This window comes from Ranitomeya imitator, chromosome 10 (assembly GCF_032444005.1).
Source record: "Ranitomeya imitator isolate aRanImi1 chromosome 10, aRanImi1.pri, whole genome shotgun sequence".
Taxonomy (NCBI): domain Eukaryota; kingdom Metazoa; phylum Chordata; class Amphibia; order Anura; family Dendrobatidae; genus Ranitomeya; species Ranitomeya imitator.
This window is the reverse complement of record NC_091291.1, coordinates 73,775,635-73,791,666: the sequence shown is the minus strand read 5'-3', so window position 1 is coordinate 73,791,666 and position 16,032 is coordinate 73,775,635. Positions and strand designations below refer to the sequence as shown.

General features: G+C 41.4%; 3 protein-coding genes across 3 annotated transcripts in view; 1 reads left to right on the top strand and 2 right to left on the bottom strand.

The window, feature by feature from the left end:
- Positions 1-16,032, bottom strand: part of NLRX1 (NLR family member X1) — a 105,766-nt gene that overhangs the window by 9,043 nt on the left and 80,691 nt on the right. Inside the window, exons 4-6 of the mRNA XM_069742126.1 lie at positions 6,115-6,731; positions 2,958-4,345; positions 2,281-2,367 (exon numbers count right to left, since the gene is read on the bottom strand). Coding sequence (XP_069598227.1) covers positions 2,281-2,367; positions 2,958-4,345; positions 6,115-6,731 — 2,092 coding nt within the window. The remainder of the gene's footprint in view (positions 1-2,280; positions 2,368-2,957; positions 4,346-6,114; positions 6,732-16,032) is intronic.
- Positions 9,761-13,076, top strand: LOC138652136 (uncharacterized). The gene is made up of 5 exons (XM_069742904.1): positions 9,761-10,292; positions 10,372-10,446; positions 10,729-10,921; positions 11,092-11,254; positions 12,018-13,076. The coding sequence occupies exons 1-5, from the start codon at positions 10,248-10,250 to the stop codon at positions 12,772-12,774; spliced, it is 1,233 nt and encodes a 410-aa protein (XP_069599005.1). The 5' UTR covers positions 9,761-10,247; the 3' UTR covers positions 12,775-13,076.
- LOC138651710 (uncharacterized) lies at positions 13,543-15,300 on the bottom strand. Its single transcript, XM_069742127.1, has 2 exons — positions 14,802-15,300; positions 13,543-14,665 (listed from the first exon to the last, which is right to left on the bottom strand). The coding sequence occupies exons 1-2, from the start codon at positions 15,146-15,148 to the stop codon at positions 13,780-13,782; spliced, it is 1,233 nt and encodes a 410-aa protein (XP_069598228.1). The 5' UTR covers positions 15,149-15,300; the 3' UTR covers positions 13,543-13,779.

Here is a 16,032-nt window from a genome sequence, read left to right as displayed (position 1 = left end):
TATATTTGCCACATAGCATATTTGTTAATATTGCTTATATTAAGTATATTAATTTAATAGTAAAGATGCTTGGTCTCTTTTTTTTCTGTATATAAATCTATGTATATTCTGTGTATATATATATATATATACAGTGGGGCAAAAAAGTATTTAGTCAGTCAGCAATAGTGCAAGTTCCACCACTTAAAAAGATGAGAGGCGTCTGTAATTTACATCATAGGTAGACCTCAACTATAGGAGACAAACTGAGAAAAAAAAATCCAGAAAATCACATTGTCTGTTTTTTTAACATTTTATTTGCATATTATGGTGGAAAATAAGTATTTGGTCAGAAACAAACAATCAAGATTTCTGACTCTCACAGACCTGTAACTTCTTCTTTAAGAGTCTCCTCTTTCCTCCACTCATTACCTGTAGTAATGGCACCTGTTTAAACTTGTTATCAGTATAAAAAGACACCTGTGCACACCCTCAAACAGTCTGACTCCAAACTCCACTATGGTGAAGACCAAAGAGCTGTCAAAGGACACCAGAAACAAAATTGTAGCCCTGCACCAGGCTTGGAAGACTGAATCTGCAATAGCCAACCAGCTTGGAGTGAAGAAATCAACAGTGGGAGCAATAATTAGAAAATGGAAGACATACAAGACCACTGATAATCTCCCTCGATCTGGGGCTCCACGCAAAATCCCACCCCGTGGGGTCAGAATGATCACAAGAACGGTGAGCAAAAATCCCAGAACCACGCGGGGGGACCTAGTGAATGAACTGCAGAGAGCTGGGACCAATGTAACAAGGCCTACCATAAGTAACACACTACGCCACAATGGACTCAGATCCTGCAGTGCCAGACGTGTCCCATTGCTTAAGCCAGTACATGTCCGGGCCCGTCTGAAGTTTGCTACAGAGCATTTGGATGATCCAGAGGAGTTTTGGGAGAATGTCCTATGGTCTGATGAAACCAAACTGGAACTGTTTGGTAGAAACACAACTTGTCGTGTTTGGAGGAAAAAGAATACTGAGTTGCATCCATCAAACACCATACCTACTGTAAAGCATGGTGGTGGAAACATCATGCTTTGGGGCTGTTTCTCTGCAAAGGGGCCAGGACGACTGATCCGGGTACATGAAAGAATGAATGGGGCCATGTATCGTGAGATTTTGAGTGCAAACCTCCTTCCATCAGCAAGGGCATTGAAGATGAAACGTGGCTGGGTCTTTCAACATGACAATGATCCAAAGCACACCGCCAGGGCAACGAAGGAGTGGCTTCGTAAGAAGCATTTCAAGGTCCTGGAGTGGCCTAGCCAGTCTCCAGATCTCAACCCTATAGAAAACCTTTGGAGGGAGTTGAAAGTCCGTATTGCCAAGCGAAAAGCAAAAAACATCACTGCTCTAGAGGAGATCTGCATGGAGGAATGGGCCAACATACCAACAACAGTGTGTGGCAACCTTGTGAAGACTTACAGAAAACGTTTGACCTCTGTCATTGCCAACAAAGGATATATTACAAAGTATTGAGATGAAATTTTGTTTCTGACCAAATACTTATTTTCCACCATAATATGCAAATAAAATGTTAAAAAAACAGACAATGTGATTTTCTGGATTTTTTTTTCTCAGTTTGTCTCCCATAGTTGAGGTCTACCTATGATGTAAATTACAGACGCCTCTCATCTTTTTAAGTGGTGGAACTTGCACTATTGCTGACTGACTAAATACTTTTTTGCCCCACTGTGTGTATATATATATATATATATATATATATATATATATATATATATATATATATATATAATTTTAGATATTCTTTTTTTCCCCTCAGTATATACATCACAGGATACACTGAGACTGCTATATACATTACATGGGATACACTGAGACTCTGCTACATATATCACATGGTATACATTGAGACTGCTGTATATACATAATATAGATACACTGAGACTGCTGTAAATCGATCACAGGATACACAGACTCTGTTAAATAAAGTCATCAATGTTGATTTGCCTGTATACTCACTTATCATACTTGACTTATGTATCCCCTCTTGCTTAGGTGCTGTGGTATGTGCCAACCATGAACTAAAGCCGCTCTGCATGATCGGACACAGCAAATAACAGTATATAGCAAGGGCACATTTATATTATTTCAGCACAAGAAGATTTTTGTGGAACTCATTATTATTCCAAGATCTATTGATTCAAATTTACTTTGTTCATGGAACAACCACTCTAAATTTTGAAATGGCTTGGTCTCCCTTTTAGAATCGCTTACCGTAAACTGCTGATTGCACAGTCCGGGTGTAACAGCAGATCCTTTATTTCTTTGCAGGAATCAGGACCTAGTGAGTTCATGTGGAAACTGTAAACAACAAGGTCATATGGTAAGTAAAACTATACCTTATTCTTTACAGATAATACATTTAATAATAATGTATTTGGCCTTAATTTGGAGAGTTGTGCTCTAGCCAAGGGCTTCTTATTCTTTTTTTCTACTGGAACCTGACCAACCAGAACAAAATGAGGACAATGACAATGATGCACCTGTACCTTTCTATTGGTTGTAGTCTATATCGAAAGTTTCAAAATTATCTCAGTGCATTTTTATTTTTTTTCTTCCTAGTGAAGCTAATAAAACATGGGTATTTATGTTTCTAGATCCAATTGGTGAGACCAGAGAAAAGCCTGTGCAGCAGAAAGAAAATCTGTCAAAATGGCCTATAGCTACGCCTTTCTATCAAATTAAATAAAGCTCTACCTAAGTTTGAGGAGCTCTACTCTTGCCCACAGTAAGCTCCTAGTCAATGTCACAACAGAAAAGTCAACCTAAACATGTAGAATTGTTCCAGTAGATTTGGAAATCATGGTCTCCCAACAACCTTCTTCAGTAAAAGGTGTACGACCTCACCCCTTCCACATGAAATAATATCACCCCTTTCTAACGGTCCTCACTTCACATTCTGGCATCTTCGGAGTACAGGTGCCAACGTATGAATGGCATCTGGATCTAGGTGACAGGAGCTAAGGTTGGCGTCTGTCAGTACTTTCCCTCCGATTACTGTGGCAACCACATTACATTTAAGTGGTGTCATGCGAACAGTGGAGAGATCCAAATCTCGGAGTGAATTCACGAGTCCTGCTGTGAAATCTTGATTTTGAAACTCATACAGAAAGAAGAGAAAGTCCATCAGCTCAGAAGGTGGCAATCTACGAAGACTGCATCGCAACAGATGTTTCTTCAGAGCACGAGTGATTTTTAGAGCATCCATGTTCATAATAGTGCAGCCCAGCTGGTCAAGCATAGCTCGATTCCGACGGGACAGAAGCCCTGCCATAAAAATGGGAAACAATTCAAATGCTTCTTGTTCGCTGTAACTATCCTCCTCTGCTGGCTGTAACGGTCCCTCAACGCCAAGAATGCTAGAGTTTATTTGGTCTAACACATCATCATTATAGGAATCCTCTTCTCGAAACATTTCCGCAGTCATTGTTTGAGCTATATTTTCACGACTCTGTCCACTCACTCTGCCATAAAGACGTGGCACTACACGTAAAAGGTTAAAAAGCGTGAAGATGCGCAGAGGAAGAAATTTAGACAAAACGTTGACAACAGCAACCACGTCTTCTCCAGCTTTGCTGATGATCTCAGAAAGCTCTTTCCCCAGCCGTTGCAATACTGTCTTATTTTCTCCCAACACAACATATAGGGCTGCTAAGTATTCCTGCATAGCAGGTATAGTGAAGACAAAGAGGCTTTCTTGGCCTGGCTGGACACAGGGAGTGAGGAAAAAACGAAAAGCATCAGATCTGAAGACAGTAAGAAGGTTGAGTTCTTCCTCGCTGTTCATCTGCAAATGAAAACACTTTGAGATATCAGCTTCACTGAATTTGGTACGGCGAGAATTACATCCCTCATATGCCAATTTGCCTACAGTCCGTGCCACATAAAGCATTAAAGATATTTTAGAAGGGTGTGTGATATCCAATACTTCACCAGCAAAGTTTAACCGTAAAAAAGTAGTGTAGATGCCGGTCAGAGTGGTACACGACTCATCGTCCTTTGTGTAATACAGCAAGTGTAAAGTAGCACAAGTCAGCCAACAATAGGAAGGCAGGAAACATGCAGCTGATAATTGGCTGTGATGCTCCAGATTGCGGCTTAACATTTCTGCCAAGTTCTCAGTTTCACGGGGATCTGCATCCTTGTGGCCCAAACGTAACTCGAAGTACATCTTTTGTAGCTCTGTGTCTGAAAAGCCACAGATCTCAGCATACCGACCTACATACTTCCGTGGAATTCGTTTCAGTGCTGAGGGTCGAGTTGTCACCAACACATTTGCCTGAAAGAGAAAGTAAGTAGAACTTACATCAACTTTTTTTCTTTTTGAACATTCTATTTATAAAAACTATTATAGTAAAGTGGTTGTCTTGTGGTCAGTCTTAAGGAACACACCACTCCCCCTGCCATTCTGCTGGGTGGGGACGATGCACTCCCGATGACTGACACTAAGGAGTGGCGGCATTGGCACGGCGCACACTCTCTGATGTCACTAGCAGAGGCAGCATTGGAGAAGAACAAGAGCACTGGCCAGCTTCAGAGCAGCGCTTCCATGCTATATAGCAAACAGCTTGCAAGCGCTGGCTCCTTACCTCGGATACTGGCCACATGCATTTTTGATAATGGAAAGGATTTTTAACAAGAGGTAAATTGTAAAGTTGTTTGTTTTTACAAGCATTCTGCAATTTTACCAATTTAATAAGATAAGATAATCCTTTTATAGGCAAAGTCTGCAAAATAGGATATTTACCATAATATTTTAGTTAGAATTTAAAGTGGTTATTGTTCCCTTTAATTTTTAACTCCTTCATGACATGAGAATGTACACATACACCGCATGCTGGTGGCAGGAGTATAGAGTAGACTCAGAAGCTGAGCCCTCTCAATACACAGCCATTAGCAGCCATTAACACTAGCTCTGATCACTAATGTTTAACCCATTGTCCATGTGGCCTCTTTCAATTTTTTTTTTCATTTTTGTTTTGCCTTCTCTTTTTCAAAGAGCTATGAGTTTTTTTATTTTTCTGTCCAGAGATGAAAGATGAGTTTTAAGTTTAGGGACATCGTTCATTTTACCACATAGTGTACTGGAATACTGAAAAAAATTCCAAATGCAGTGAAATTGTAAAAAAAAGTCATGACATTGTTTTTTGGGAATTGTTTTTATGACATACATTGTCTGGCAAAAATTACATTTGATTATGACGATAAACTTGTCTAGCTTTTTTTGTTATTATTTAAATTTCAGAACTTTGAGAAATATTGTTTTGAATGTGTCGCCATTTTACAAGACTAGTAACGTTCTAATTTTTCTCCTGATAATCCCTCCCCGGCTCTATTTTTCTTGCACGGTGAGACATCGTTTATAACTATAGCATGTTGGGATAGATAAGAACTTTTGGTCCATTAATCCAGCGTTTTTTTGTGGTATTGCAACAACCCAAAAAAAATTTAAAAAAACTTAATTTTAGAGTTTTCTAATTTTTTTTCTATTTATGGTGTTTACGAATCAGGTTAATTATTTTATATATATTTTGCTATATCGGACTTTTCTGAGTGCGGAAATTTTAGGGATTTTTCTTTTAATTAAAAAAGTTAAAGGGAATCTGTCACCCCCAAAATCGAGGGTGAGCTAAGCCCCCCGGCATCAGGGGCTTATCTACAGCATTCTGTAATGCTGTAGATAAGCCCCCGATGTATCCTAAAAAAAAAATAAAAAATCACTGTATTAGTGCCCTTGGGGGACTTGAAACTGTGATAGCTTGTACTAAATACAGCAATAAGAAGTATTGCTGATTGTAGTAAAAAAAAAAAAAAAAATCACAGTCTACTTCAAAGCCCAGCCACAAGCAAAGTTTCAAAGAAGCTCTGAATTGACAATCACGGAAGTCTTCAACAGACCCCGGCTGCCATATGCACCCTGTGATCACGTCAGAGTTTGACATCATTTAACAGGTGAAACAAACCTTTACCATTTTCAAAATAGAGTTAATGCATTCTCAATCCCATCTGTGCCTGTAGGAGTCAATGCGTTGTCAGCATGCTGCTCACCTCCGGAAGCAGGTATCCTCTTATAAGATTTACAAGGATAGCTGCTGGTGGCATTGGATCATTCGGATCACTACATAGCTCAGTGTTGGCCATTCTGAAATCTAGATTCATCCATTCTAGGCTGTTGAGTATGAAGAGCACGCCAGAATAATGTTGCAGTGAGGGTAACAGTTCCCGAAGATGAAGGTACTTCTTGTTGATGAGCCGCGTAAGTGATACAGGAGTGGTAACTTGGGACAGATCTTCACAAGAAAGGGGAATGATTAACTGAAACTCACTGCTACGTCCATGGCACCAATCCAGTACAAGTTTTCGAATTAACGTGCTCTTTCCAGTACCAACCGTGCCAAAAAGAACCACATTTCTAACAGATTTTCCAGATGAGTCTGGTTGGAATAGCTGAGACACAGGCATACTCTGAGGATAGAGTGGGCTTTGCAATTGAGCTTGCAACGTTGGCTCCGACAGTGGGCGCAGAATATCTTCTGGAGAACTCTCACGGATAACAGGATCAACATGAATGGAGTCTAGGGCAAAGGAAGGTCCAAAACTCCTTTCTTCAGTAGGCAAACAACTAAACCAAGCTGACAGGCGTTGGCGATGCTCTTCTATTGGATCTTTGAAAAATAAAATCATAAGATTTATCTTAGCCACTTAGAAACAAGGCTGTAAAACTTTGAGAATATGCGTTACAATGTGAAATAATAAAAAAAAAAGTTATACAAGCTTTTATATACCATCTCATTAAACCCCATAATGAACTTGCACAAAAAATTTCTTTTTATGTTTGTCCTTACCCATGTACTCATGTTATTGCTGAGCAATAATAGTGGAACCGAATCAAGTATCCTCAGCTACAAGTTACATAAATTCTGCACACTTAATTTGACCTGGGGCACAGATTTTAACCGGAAAAAAAAAACCTTTTATATATAATTGAACAATGGAGAAACGTATTGCTAATAAAAAAAAATGCTTAATTATGTTATAATATATGAAAATTAAAAAATGCATATAATATTGGCATTGCAAAGTGAATGCTATAAAAATATAATTCTTTCTTTTTTGTTCCCATGCCCACCTGACAAAAAGGAAAAAAAAAAACTAAAAAAAAAAAAATTACGACACTAATGAAAAGGCATCTCAAACAGCAAAAACAAGCCCTCACTTTATCACGGCTCAATGAAGAGCAACATTTATAAAAAAAAGTCTTAGTAGAGTCAGGCAGATGGTTGGAGACTTGAACTTGCCAGCTTCAATTAATTTATCCCAAATATTTGATTTGTGATGAATAAATTTACTGAGATCTCATAGAACGCTATTGAGCCCCTTATAAGAAATAAGACGGCTCACGACAAGCGTATACATAAGACATATATGTGGAAGGGGCTAATGGCTAGGTTCTTATTAAACTAGTTACATACAAAATGAAATGTAGCATATATCTATCAAATGCACCAATCTACTAGATAATTGTCTAAGGGTCACTTCCGTCTGTCCTTCTGTCTGTCGCGGATATTCATTGGTCGCGGCCTCTGTCTGTCATGGAAATCCAAGTCGCTGATTTGTCGCGGCAAAACAGCCACGACCAATCAGCGACGGGCACAATCTGTCGGCAAAATGGCCACTCCCTCCCCGCAGTCAGTGCCCGCTCCATAATCCCTTCCAGTCAGCGCTAACACAAAGTTGATGGCAGCGCTAACGGACCACGTTATGCCGTGGTGTTACGCACTCCGTTAATGCTGCTATTAACCCTGTGTGACCAACTTTTTACTATTATGTAGCATCAATAGTAAAAAGATCTAATGTTAAAAATAATAAAAAAAATAAAAAATAGTTATATACTCACCGTCCGTCGGCCCCTCCTCGCGACGCTCCGGTGACCGCTCCATGCGTTGCGATCTCGCGAGATGATGATGTAGCAGTCTCGCGAGACCGCAATGCACTCTTGAGACCGGAGCGCGTGAGGAGCGTCGGTAACCACTTCGCTATGATCCGGGGGCCAACGGAAGGTGAGTATATAACTATTTTTTATTTTAACAGGGATATGATGCCCACATTGCTATATACTGAGTGGGCTGTGCAATATACTACATGGGCTGTGCAATATACTACGTGGGCTGGGCAATATACTACGTGGGCTGGGCAATATACTACGTGGGCTGTGTAATATACGTGGGCTGTGCAATACGCTGTGCAATATACTGCGTGGGCTGTGCAATATACTACGTGGGCTGTGCAATATACTACGTGGGCTGTGCAATATACTACGTGGGCTGTGCAATATACTACGCGGCCGGCCGCGAACAATCAGCAACAGGCACAGTCCAGCCGCGAATTGGCGCGGGATTTGAACCACGCTTCGCTATTGGTCACGGCCGGCCGAATCCTGTGTATTCAATGTATTATTCTAAAATCTTCATAAATAAACTACATACATATTCTAGAATACCCGATGCGTTAGAATCGGGCTACCATCTAGTAAATGGATAAATACTTAGGGTACGTTCACATTTGCGGTTTGCGCCGCAGCGTCGCCGCCGCAACAAAACGCATGCGTCGTGCGGCCCTATCTTTAACATTGGCGCCGCATGGGGCCGCATGTGCATGCGTTGTGTTGCGTTTTACGCCGCATGCGGCGTTAGGGCGCACCGGTCTGGGCGCGGCAAACGCAACATGTTGCATTTTTCTGGCGGCGCCGACCTTTTAAAAAACGCATGCGTCGTGTTTGCGTCGTGTTTGCGTCGTCGATGCGCCTTTTTTCCCATTGACTTGTATTGACAACGCAGACGACGCAAGTACTTGCGTCGTGGTGCGTTGTACGACGCATGCGTTTTCCAATAAAAAATGCAAAACATTGTCTAGACTTTGTCTAGACACAAAAAAAACAACCTATATATATAAAGAAACGAGGGGTTTGCCATTGTCTTTCACAAGTCATCACACAAGACAAGACTGAGAGGAGAATCTGCTTTCCAAACTTGTAAGTATATATTTCTCTTTGCACATTTTGTATTCTGTGTTTTATTTCTTGATTTGTCTATATTTTTGTAATGTTTGGTCTGTGCTATTACGGTTATGGGTTGTTATTGAAAAATTGTTTTTCTGGTTCTGATGTTCTTCTGGGTTAATAGGATTGCATTTATTTTCTTTTTTTTTTTTTTATTTTATTTTTTTACGTTAGTTTGGGTTTGGTTATGTGTTTTGTTCTTGTGTCATGTGGTTGTTCAATGTATTGATTTTTGCTCATTTTGTCTTGTAAAATTTCTGGTGCATGTTTTTCTGGTTTCTATTGTTGGTGGTAACTGTGTGGCATTTTCTTGGCTCATGTCTTGCTGTGTTTTGGATTATGCTGTTGGCTTTATTTTTTCTTTCCTTGAGTGTATTTTCTTGCTGGTGGGGGGGCAACATTTATGATGTCTTTGTATTGTATAGTTCCGTGCTGCTGCTATGCCATTATAGTTTCAATTGTACTTTCCCTTTATTTTAAAAAATATCGCTGATGTTTTTACGTCGTTTTCCGTATGGCATATATCTTCCTTCATTGACTGATTGCATTGCGAAGTGTGTAGTATAATTTTTATTTGTTTATATTATTTGTGGTGGTGGCCTTTTTTAAAAATTCCATGTGTTTTCTTTTCTATTTGGCTATGGTTTATGTTTGGGTTGCTGTATATTTTTACAGCGGTTGTCCCGTAATGTTTATTGCTTGTTATCTAGAATGGTTTTTATTGCCTTTTGTCTTTCTGTGGTTAGATGTCACAAGATGTTGTTTTTTAGGATCATGTCTTGTTGCAATTGTAAAGTATTGCGTTCATTATTTTGCTCTTTCATTGTATTTTTGTGCCTGTAATGTTTTTTCCGAAAGTTTTGATATGTCCATTTTTGGACATAGGTGTCTATTTTTGCTTTTTGGTTTGGGTCTATTCTTGTATAGTTTCTTCTATTGATTGTCTTCTCTTGCAATGTATGGCGTTGTGGTGTCGCTTTCTTATTTTTGCTTTGTCCGATCAGTCAAAAGTCAATTGTGGTTGTTGTAAAAAATTTTGGGCATATTTTATTGTATGTGCCATATTTAGGTTTAGTTTTGATTTTTTTTTTTCATTTTTTCATGCCAGAACAAACGTGCTACAATGGCCACTGTGTCAGAATCGAGCCAATCGGCGCAGGGGAGTGTGGTGAGTAATTATGTCAATTTCCTTACTATTCGCAGTCATTTGTAGTTTTTAAAATAATTTCTTTATACAATTTTTACAGGCTTCTTCAAGTGAGGGTGAAGGAAGTCAGCGGGAGCAGAGAGGTCAGGGCCAAGGTGTGGCGTCAGCACGGCGAGTGAGTATTTTTATTAAACAATTTCTTTTTTTTTTTTATTATTAGCATCCTGCTTTCACTAGGGATGTTTAGTAAGCTTACATTCAAACTTTTCAGGGTAGCAAGTATTGGGGGAAGGTAACAAAGGTGAAACAACCAAAACATTCAAAAATACAGGTGTAGAAACCATCAATATACATATATCAAATGACAAAGGATAGGGCCAAGGTACATATCATGACAGGTGCTGGTGTTTGTTAATATTTGCATATTTGTAACCTTTTCTGTTTGTAATTTTTCTAGGTTTCACAACGGGACCATGGAGTCATTGATGTGGAGCTCCTCATATCAAGCATCCAGGAGCGTGGCCCGTTGTGGGACAGCCGTGACTCCCGGCACATGGACCAGGTGGTGTTGAGGCGTTTGTGGGTAGAGGTGGCAAAGTCGCTGTGGGAGGGCTTTGACATAGCTCCTGCAAAGGACAAAGCCAACTTTGGTGAGTATTGCTGATACGCCGTGCAGATACGTTGCTATGACCCACCATCTTTCCAGGATAAACACAACCGTGTGTGATGCAATAAACGCCTAAAGTTTTGCATCGCACACGGTTGTTTTATCCATTTCAAATGCTACATATGTAACCTTTTTTTTCCTTTGCATTCACAGTTAAAAGGTTGAGGATCAGATGGCGATCCATCAAGGACCGTTTCAATAAGGGGCTACGGGCAGAGGAGGAGCGCTCGAAGAGTGGTGCTGCTGCGGCCAAGTCTGTGCCCTATAAATATTCAAAATGTTTACAGTTCTTAAGACCAGTCCTTGGCCGCCGTCAGTAAGTATTTTGTCCACAAAACATATTGCACAGCCCCATTACAGTGCCCAGCCACATAGCCTACTGCACAAACACATAGTACATTGCCCAGCCACGTACATTGTGCATCCATATAGTATATTGGCAGGTAACAATATCGCAGCCACATAGCACACGTTCTAGCCACGTATCCACATAGTATATTTCCCAGGCACATACTGTATTGCCCATCCATGTAGTCAGCGTAACATATTGGCCATCCACGTAAATGTATCCCTATTAAAATGCTATATAGGCCATTAGTTAATTTTTTGGGTTAAGCGTGAGTCCTTGTAGTCCATGACAGGTTAAGTTCTGAGTCAGGGTAGTTCTGATTGCAGGAATAATGATGAAGTCTCGATCACATGATCCTAACATCATGGTCGTTCCTGCAATCAGATCAGTGAAATCACTGGGTTTTTTTTTATTTAATTTTTTATCTTGACATTAAATTTTCAACTATTTTTGTGGCATAGGCAGCTTCCAGAAAGAGTTTTCGATTACAAAATTTTTATACCCACAGTGGTATACGGTCAAAATGCTTTGACAGCGGGAATGTTCATGATTGTTATCGTCGGCCCTAACGGTCAGCTGGCGATAACAATCAGAAATTAATTATTGGCCACACAGACTGTGAGACCGAGGATTTGTATTATTGTGTAATGTAATGCTATTTTTATTCCAGGAGTTGGCGTATGGGAGAGGTTATTCATTGAAGACTAATTTTTTCATTATCTTTTCACAGGACACACAGCAGCACCCTCGAGAGAGCTCGCCCCGCAGAAGCGGTCCTTCATGAATCGCCATCTGATCCATCACAGCCCTCCCACAGCGACAGCAGGCTTGCACCACCATCTGGTGAACCGGCAGCCGGTACATCAGGTGTTCCCCTGGCCGAGGCCTCTGGCGCACCTTCGTTTGGGTATTCCCGACAGCGCCAGCGGGCCTCGGACAGGCCAACCATGCCCGAATTTTTGCATTTGAGCACGGTTTTCCAGAACTGTTTCAAGGCGTTGAGCGATAACATGGACACTCGTCTGTCCAATATCGACCGGCGCCTTGAAACAATTGAAACCGAGCTCTCAAATCCGGCAAAACATTTTTTTAGTACCATTGCTAAGGGCATGGTGGAACACCTTACGCCGGAACTACAGATTTCAGTGATGCAGTCCTGCAACACTTCCTACGTGAGGGCTCTCCAGCAGGCTGGGGTCATGCAGTCAGCGACAATGGCAGTAGTGCCGTCGCTGGCAAGCATGACTCCCACTCCTGCTGGAGAGCCACTCCAGCCACCCCACCGTGGTCCACGTGCCGAGCGACGCCACCACAGGCACCATAACATAGTGCCGCCGACTCCTGCTCCTGCCATGCCTTCATCCTCCCGTAGGCGTCATCATGCTGGGGAACCTGCCACAGGACCCAAAAAAAAAAAAGAGGAAACACAGACGGGCACACAAAGAGGCTCTGGTTGCTGTTCCAGTGACAACACCAACTGTCCGTAGGGGCTCGAGTCGCAGTAGGAGCAGCCAGGGCCAAACAAGGCTTGTGTTGCCTCCTCCCTCCCCTACAGAGGTGGCGGTTTCCTCCCCAGTATACCCTGGGGAGGGTTTGGATCTCCCATCAAGTCTACTTGACTATGTATCCTCCTCTTCGCCATCATCGTCATCTTCTCCATCATCCTCCCATTGCTCTCACCATTCCAGAGAAGACACCTACCATTCCCCCCTGGTGGCACAGGTGGAAACCCCCTAAGTTTAAGAACCCTTTTTGTTTTCTGTTTTCCCCCAATAAAAAATGTTATTTTAAAAAAACACTATTTGTTATTATTTATGCTATTATTTTCCAGAATTTATCTCGGCAAATCACGCCATGTGCTGTCTACACATATTTTGTGCTTCAAACACCTCATATATGCAATGTCAGACACTATTTTTTCAATTTTTAGTTTGCCTTTTTTTGGGTGTCTCTCATTGCTGTATGAGGTGTTCACACTTAATGCAGCAGCGAAACAGACAATGATGCAGATCACTGCAGCGTCCGCTGGTTGGTCCCTGGAGAGCTGTCACAGACATCTCTCCAGCGAACAACGATGCAGAGGCCCACGTACATCATGTTGATAAGCGCAGGGCCACGCTTCAGATATTTACCCTGGTTTCAATTGGAAAACATCGCTGTTATCGTTGCTTATCAGGTAAAACACAAAGATGCAGGTCGATCAGACAAACAAGTATATGTAATATTATGGTATAAAAATTGTATTTGAATCGGTATAGAATTTAAAAACTTTTTTATTTAATATTTTAAAAACAACAGGTTCAAGTTTTTATAGGAACATTAAATTTGTGAACTATACTTAGATGCAAAATTTGACATATACCAAACCAACCTAAACGGAACTTTTATTGCACATTTAACGGAAAATTATTTTTTTTTAATATATTTCTAACTGTCACAGTAGAGGTATTATTGGTGTAGTTACAATCAGAAGACAGCCAAAAGTAACATTACTACACCATTTGATCTTGCCATGACACACGGCCAACATCTGACACAAAATAGGCCGCAAAACGATCACGCATCTGCGCAATTTCCACACTTGTCCTCAGAGGATGATCATGGTAATCGGGCAATGGGTTGGCTATGGGTTCATCCAGTTCAACATTTATTCTCTCTTTGGCCATAATGAAATTGTGGAGAACCACACAAGCCTTCATCACCTCATCCACTGTTTCAATTTTAAGATTAATGGCCGATCCCAATATCCGCCATTTGGAAACGAGGATGCCAAAGGCGCACTCCACAGTCCTTCTGGCCCTGGACAGTCTGTAATTGAAAACCCTTTTTGTATGGTCCAAGCCCCGACTGGAGTAGGGTTTCAATAGGTTGGCAGACATTTGGAATGCCTCATCCCCTACCACAACAAATGGCATCGCAGGGCCTTCGGTGTGGGGAAGAGGTCGTGGCTGTGGGAAATTAAAATTGTTTCCATATAACTTTTGGCCCATATCCGACTCTTTAAATGTGCGCGAGTCATTTGCACGCCCAAATGCACCAATGTCCACTGCGAGAAAACGGCAGTCCGCACCGGCAATTGCCATGAGAACAGTTGAAAAGTATTTTTTATAACTGTAGAAAAGGGATCCACTTTTCGCAGGCTTGGTAATCCGAATGTGCTTTCCATCGACAGCGCCAATACAGTTTGGAAAATTACACACTTGGTTGAATTTCTGTGCATTGGCCTCCCAGATTGCACTTGTAGGGACAGGTAAATATTCCTCCCGGAGATTATCCCACAAAGCGCGGCATGTCTCTGCAATAATTCCTGAAAGTGTGGAGACTCCAATCCGGAATTGAAAATGAAGTGACCTCAACGTTTCTCCGGGAGCCAGGAAACTGCAAAGAAGATAAAGAAATTTAGAATAAAGCACATTATAATTTATAAAAGTACATTGACCATTACAATTGAAAAAAATTAATAAAATAAAATAAAAAGTAAATACATATCACAGTCATTCAAACAGCAACGTACCGTAGAGTCACCAGCAGCCGTTCCTCTGCGGAAATAGCTCTCCGGAGCTGCGTGTCCTGCCTGCTAATGGATCCTTCCACCCGACGCAGAAGATAGCGGAAGCTCTCCTGTGACATCCGGGTATATTCGAAATATTTTTCCCGGTTGTCATTCAGTTCGCCAAACAAGCAATGGTATGCTCCACGACTCTCCCGGACTTCAACTATAGGGTGGATCCAAAAGCGGCGACGACTCCATCTCCGTTTTTCCCTTTCCCTTTCATTAAAACAGGCAACAGCATAGGCATGAGCCAAGGCAAATTCCATCTCCATATCCATGTAGATACTGTTCATGGTTCGCTCCATCATGAATACCAGCAAAATGTGAGGAATTCATCTCTGCCAGGGTATATACACATTTGTTAACACCAACCCTCTTCTAGCCATTGGTGGTTCTTTATCTATTGTGTAGACACTTTTTATTGTGGGTGGGGGATGATGAATGACTCACTGCACTAAAAACGCATGCGTCTAAAAACGCTGCGTTTTTTGGTAAAAACGCAACTGCGTTTCAAAAACCCGCAGCGTTTTGCGACGCATGCGTTGAATGCATGCGGCGCAAAACGCTGCGTTGTACATGCGTTTTGGTGCGTTTTTGTTTGCGTTGTGCGTTGCGGCGACGACGCTGCGGCGCACAACGCAAATGTGAACTTAGACTTAAATGGATAAATAAATACACTGCATATACATACTACAAAAGTGACATACCATAAAAGAGAAAGATGCCATGTGATACAGGACCCCAGAAATCCGACGAAATGTCACAGCAGCAGTACTGTACAGCACTATAATACACAGAGGGCAGCCAGGTAACGTGTGGCTGGAGTGGCTCTGAAGTGGCAAAAGCCGAACAGTAGGGAATTAGCTTGGGGCAAACAAGATGATGCGTGCAGTGTAAAGCTAGCAACGGCAACCCCTGCATCAGCAGTACTGCAGTGTAAATGTCATGATGGGCAGGAAGTAGATGACCAGAAGAGCATGAGACATTTTAACTTGTGTCAGCAGATAATGGACGGATAGTCAGGTGAGCAGACAGATGATTTAGCAAATGTAATTTAGGGCATTAGCCGTCGGTGAAGGAAAATCATCACTGATCCATACCGGATTCATTTTGACAAATGTAAGATTTTCCGCGCTTGCCACCGGCCTGGTGATCACCCTTTCTGACATTGCCCTGAACACTGGACATTATA

Bases quoted from the DNA above. Each gene is read 5' to 3' on its own strand.
- LOC138652136 (XM_069742904.1), top strand. From the start codon at position 10,248: ATGGCCACTGTGTCAGAATCGAGCCAATCGGCGCAGGGGAGTGTG. The intron at 10,293-10,371 runs GTGAGTAATTAT...CAATTTTTACAG, and splicing joins AATCGGCGCAGGGGAGTGTG to GCTTCTTCAAGTGAGGGTGA. The intron at 10,447-10,728 runs GTGAGTATTTTT...TAATTTTTCTAG, and splicing joins GTGTGGCGTCAGCACGGCGA to GTTTCACAACGGGACCATGG.
- LOC138651710 (XM_069742127.1), bottom strand. From the start codon at position 15,148: ATGATGGAGCGAACCATGAACAGTATCTACATGGATATGGAGATGGAA. The intron at 14,666-14,801 runs GTACGTTGCTGT...TCTTCTTTGCAG, and splicing joins CGGCTGCTGGTGACTCTACG to TTTCCTGGCTCCCGGAGAAA.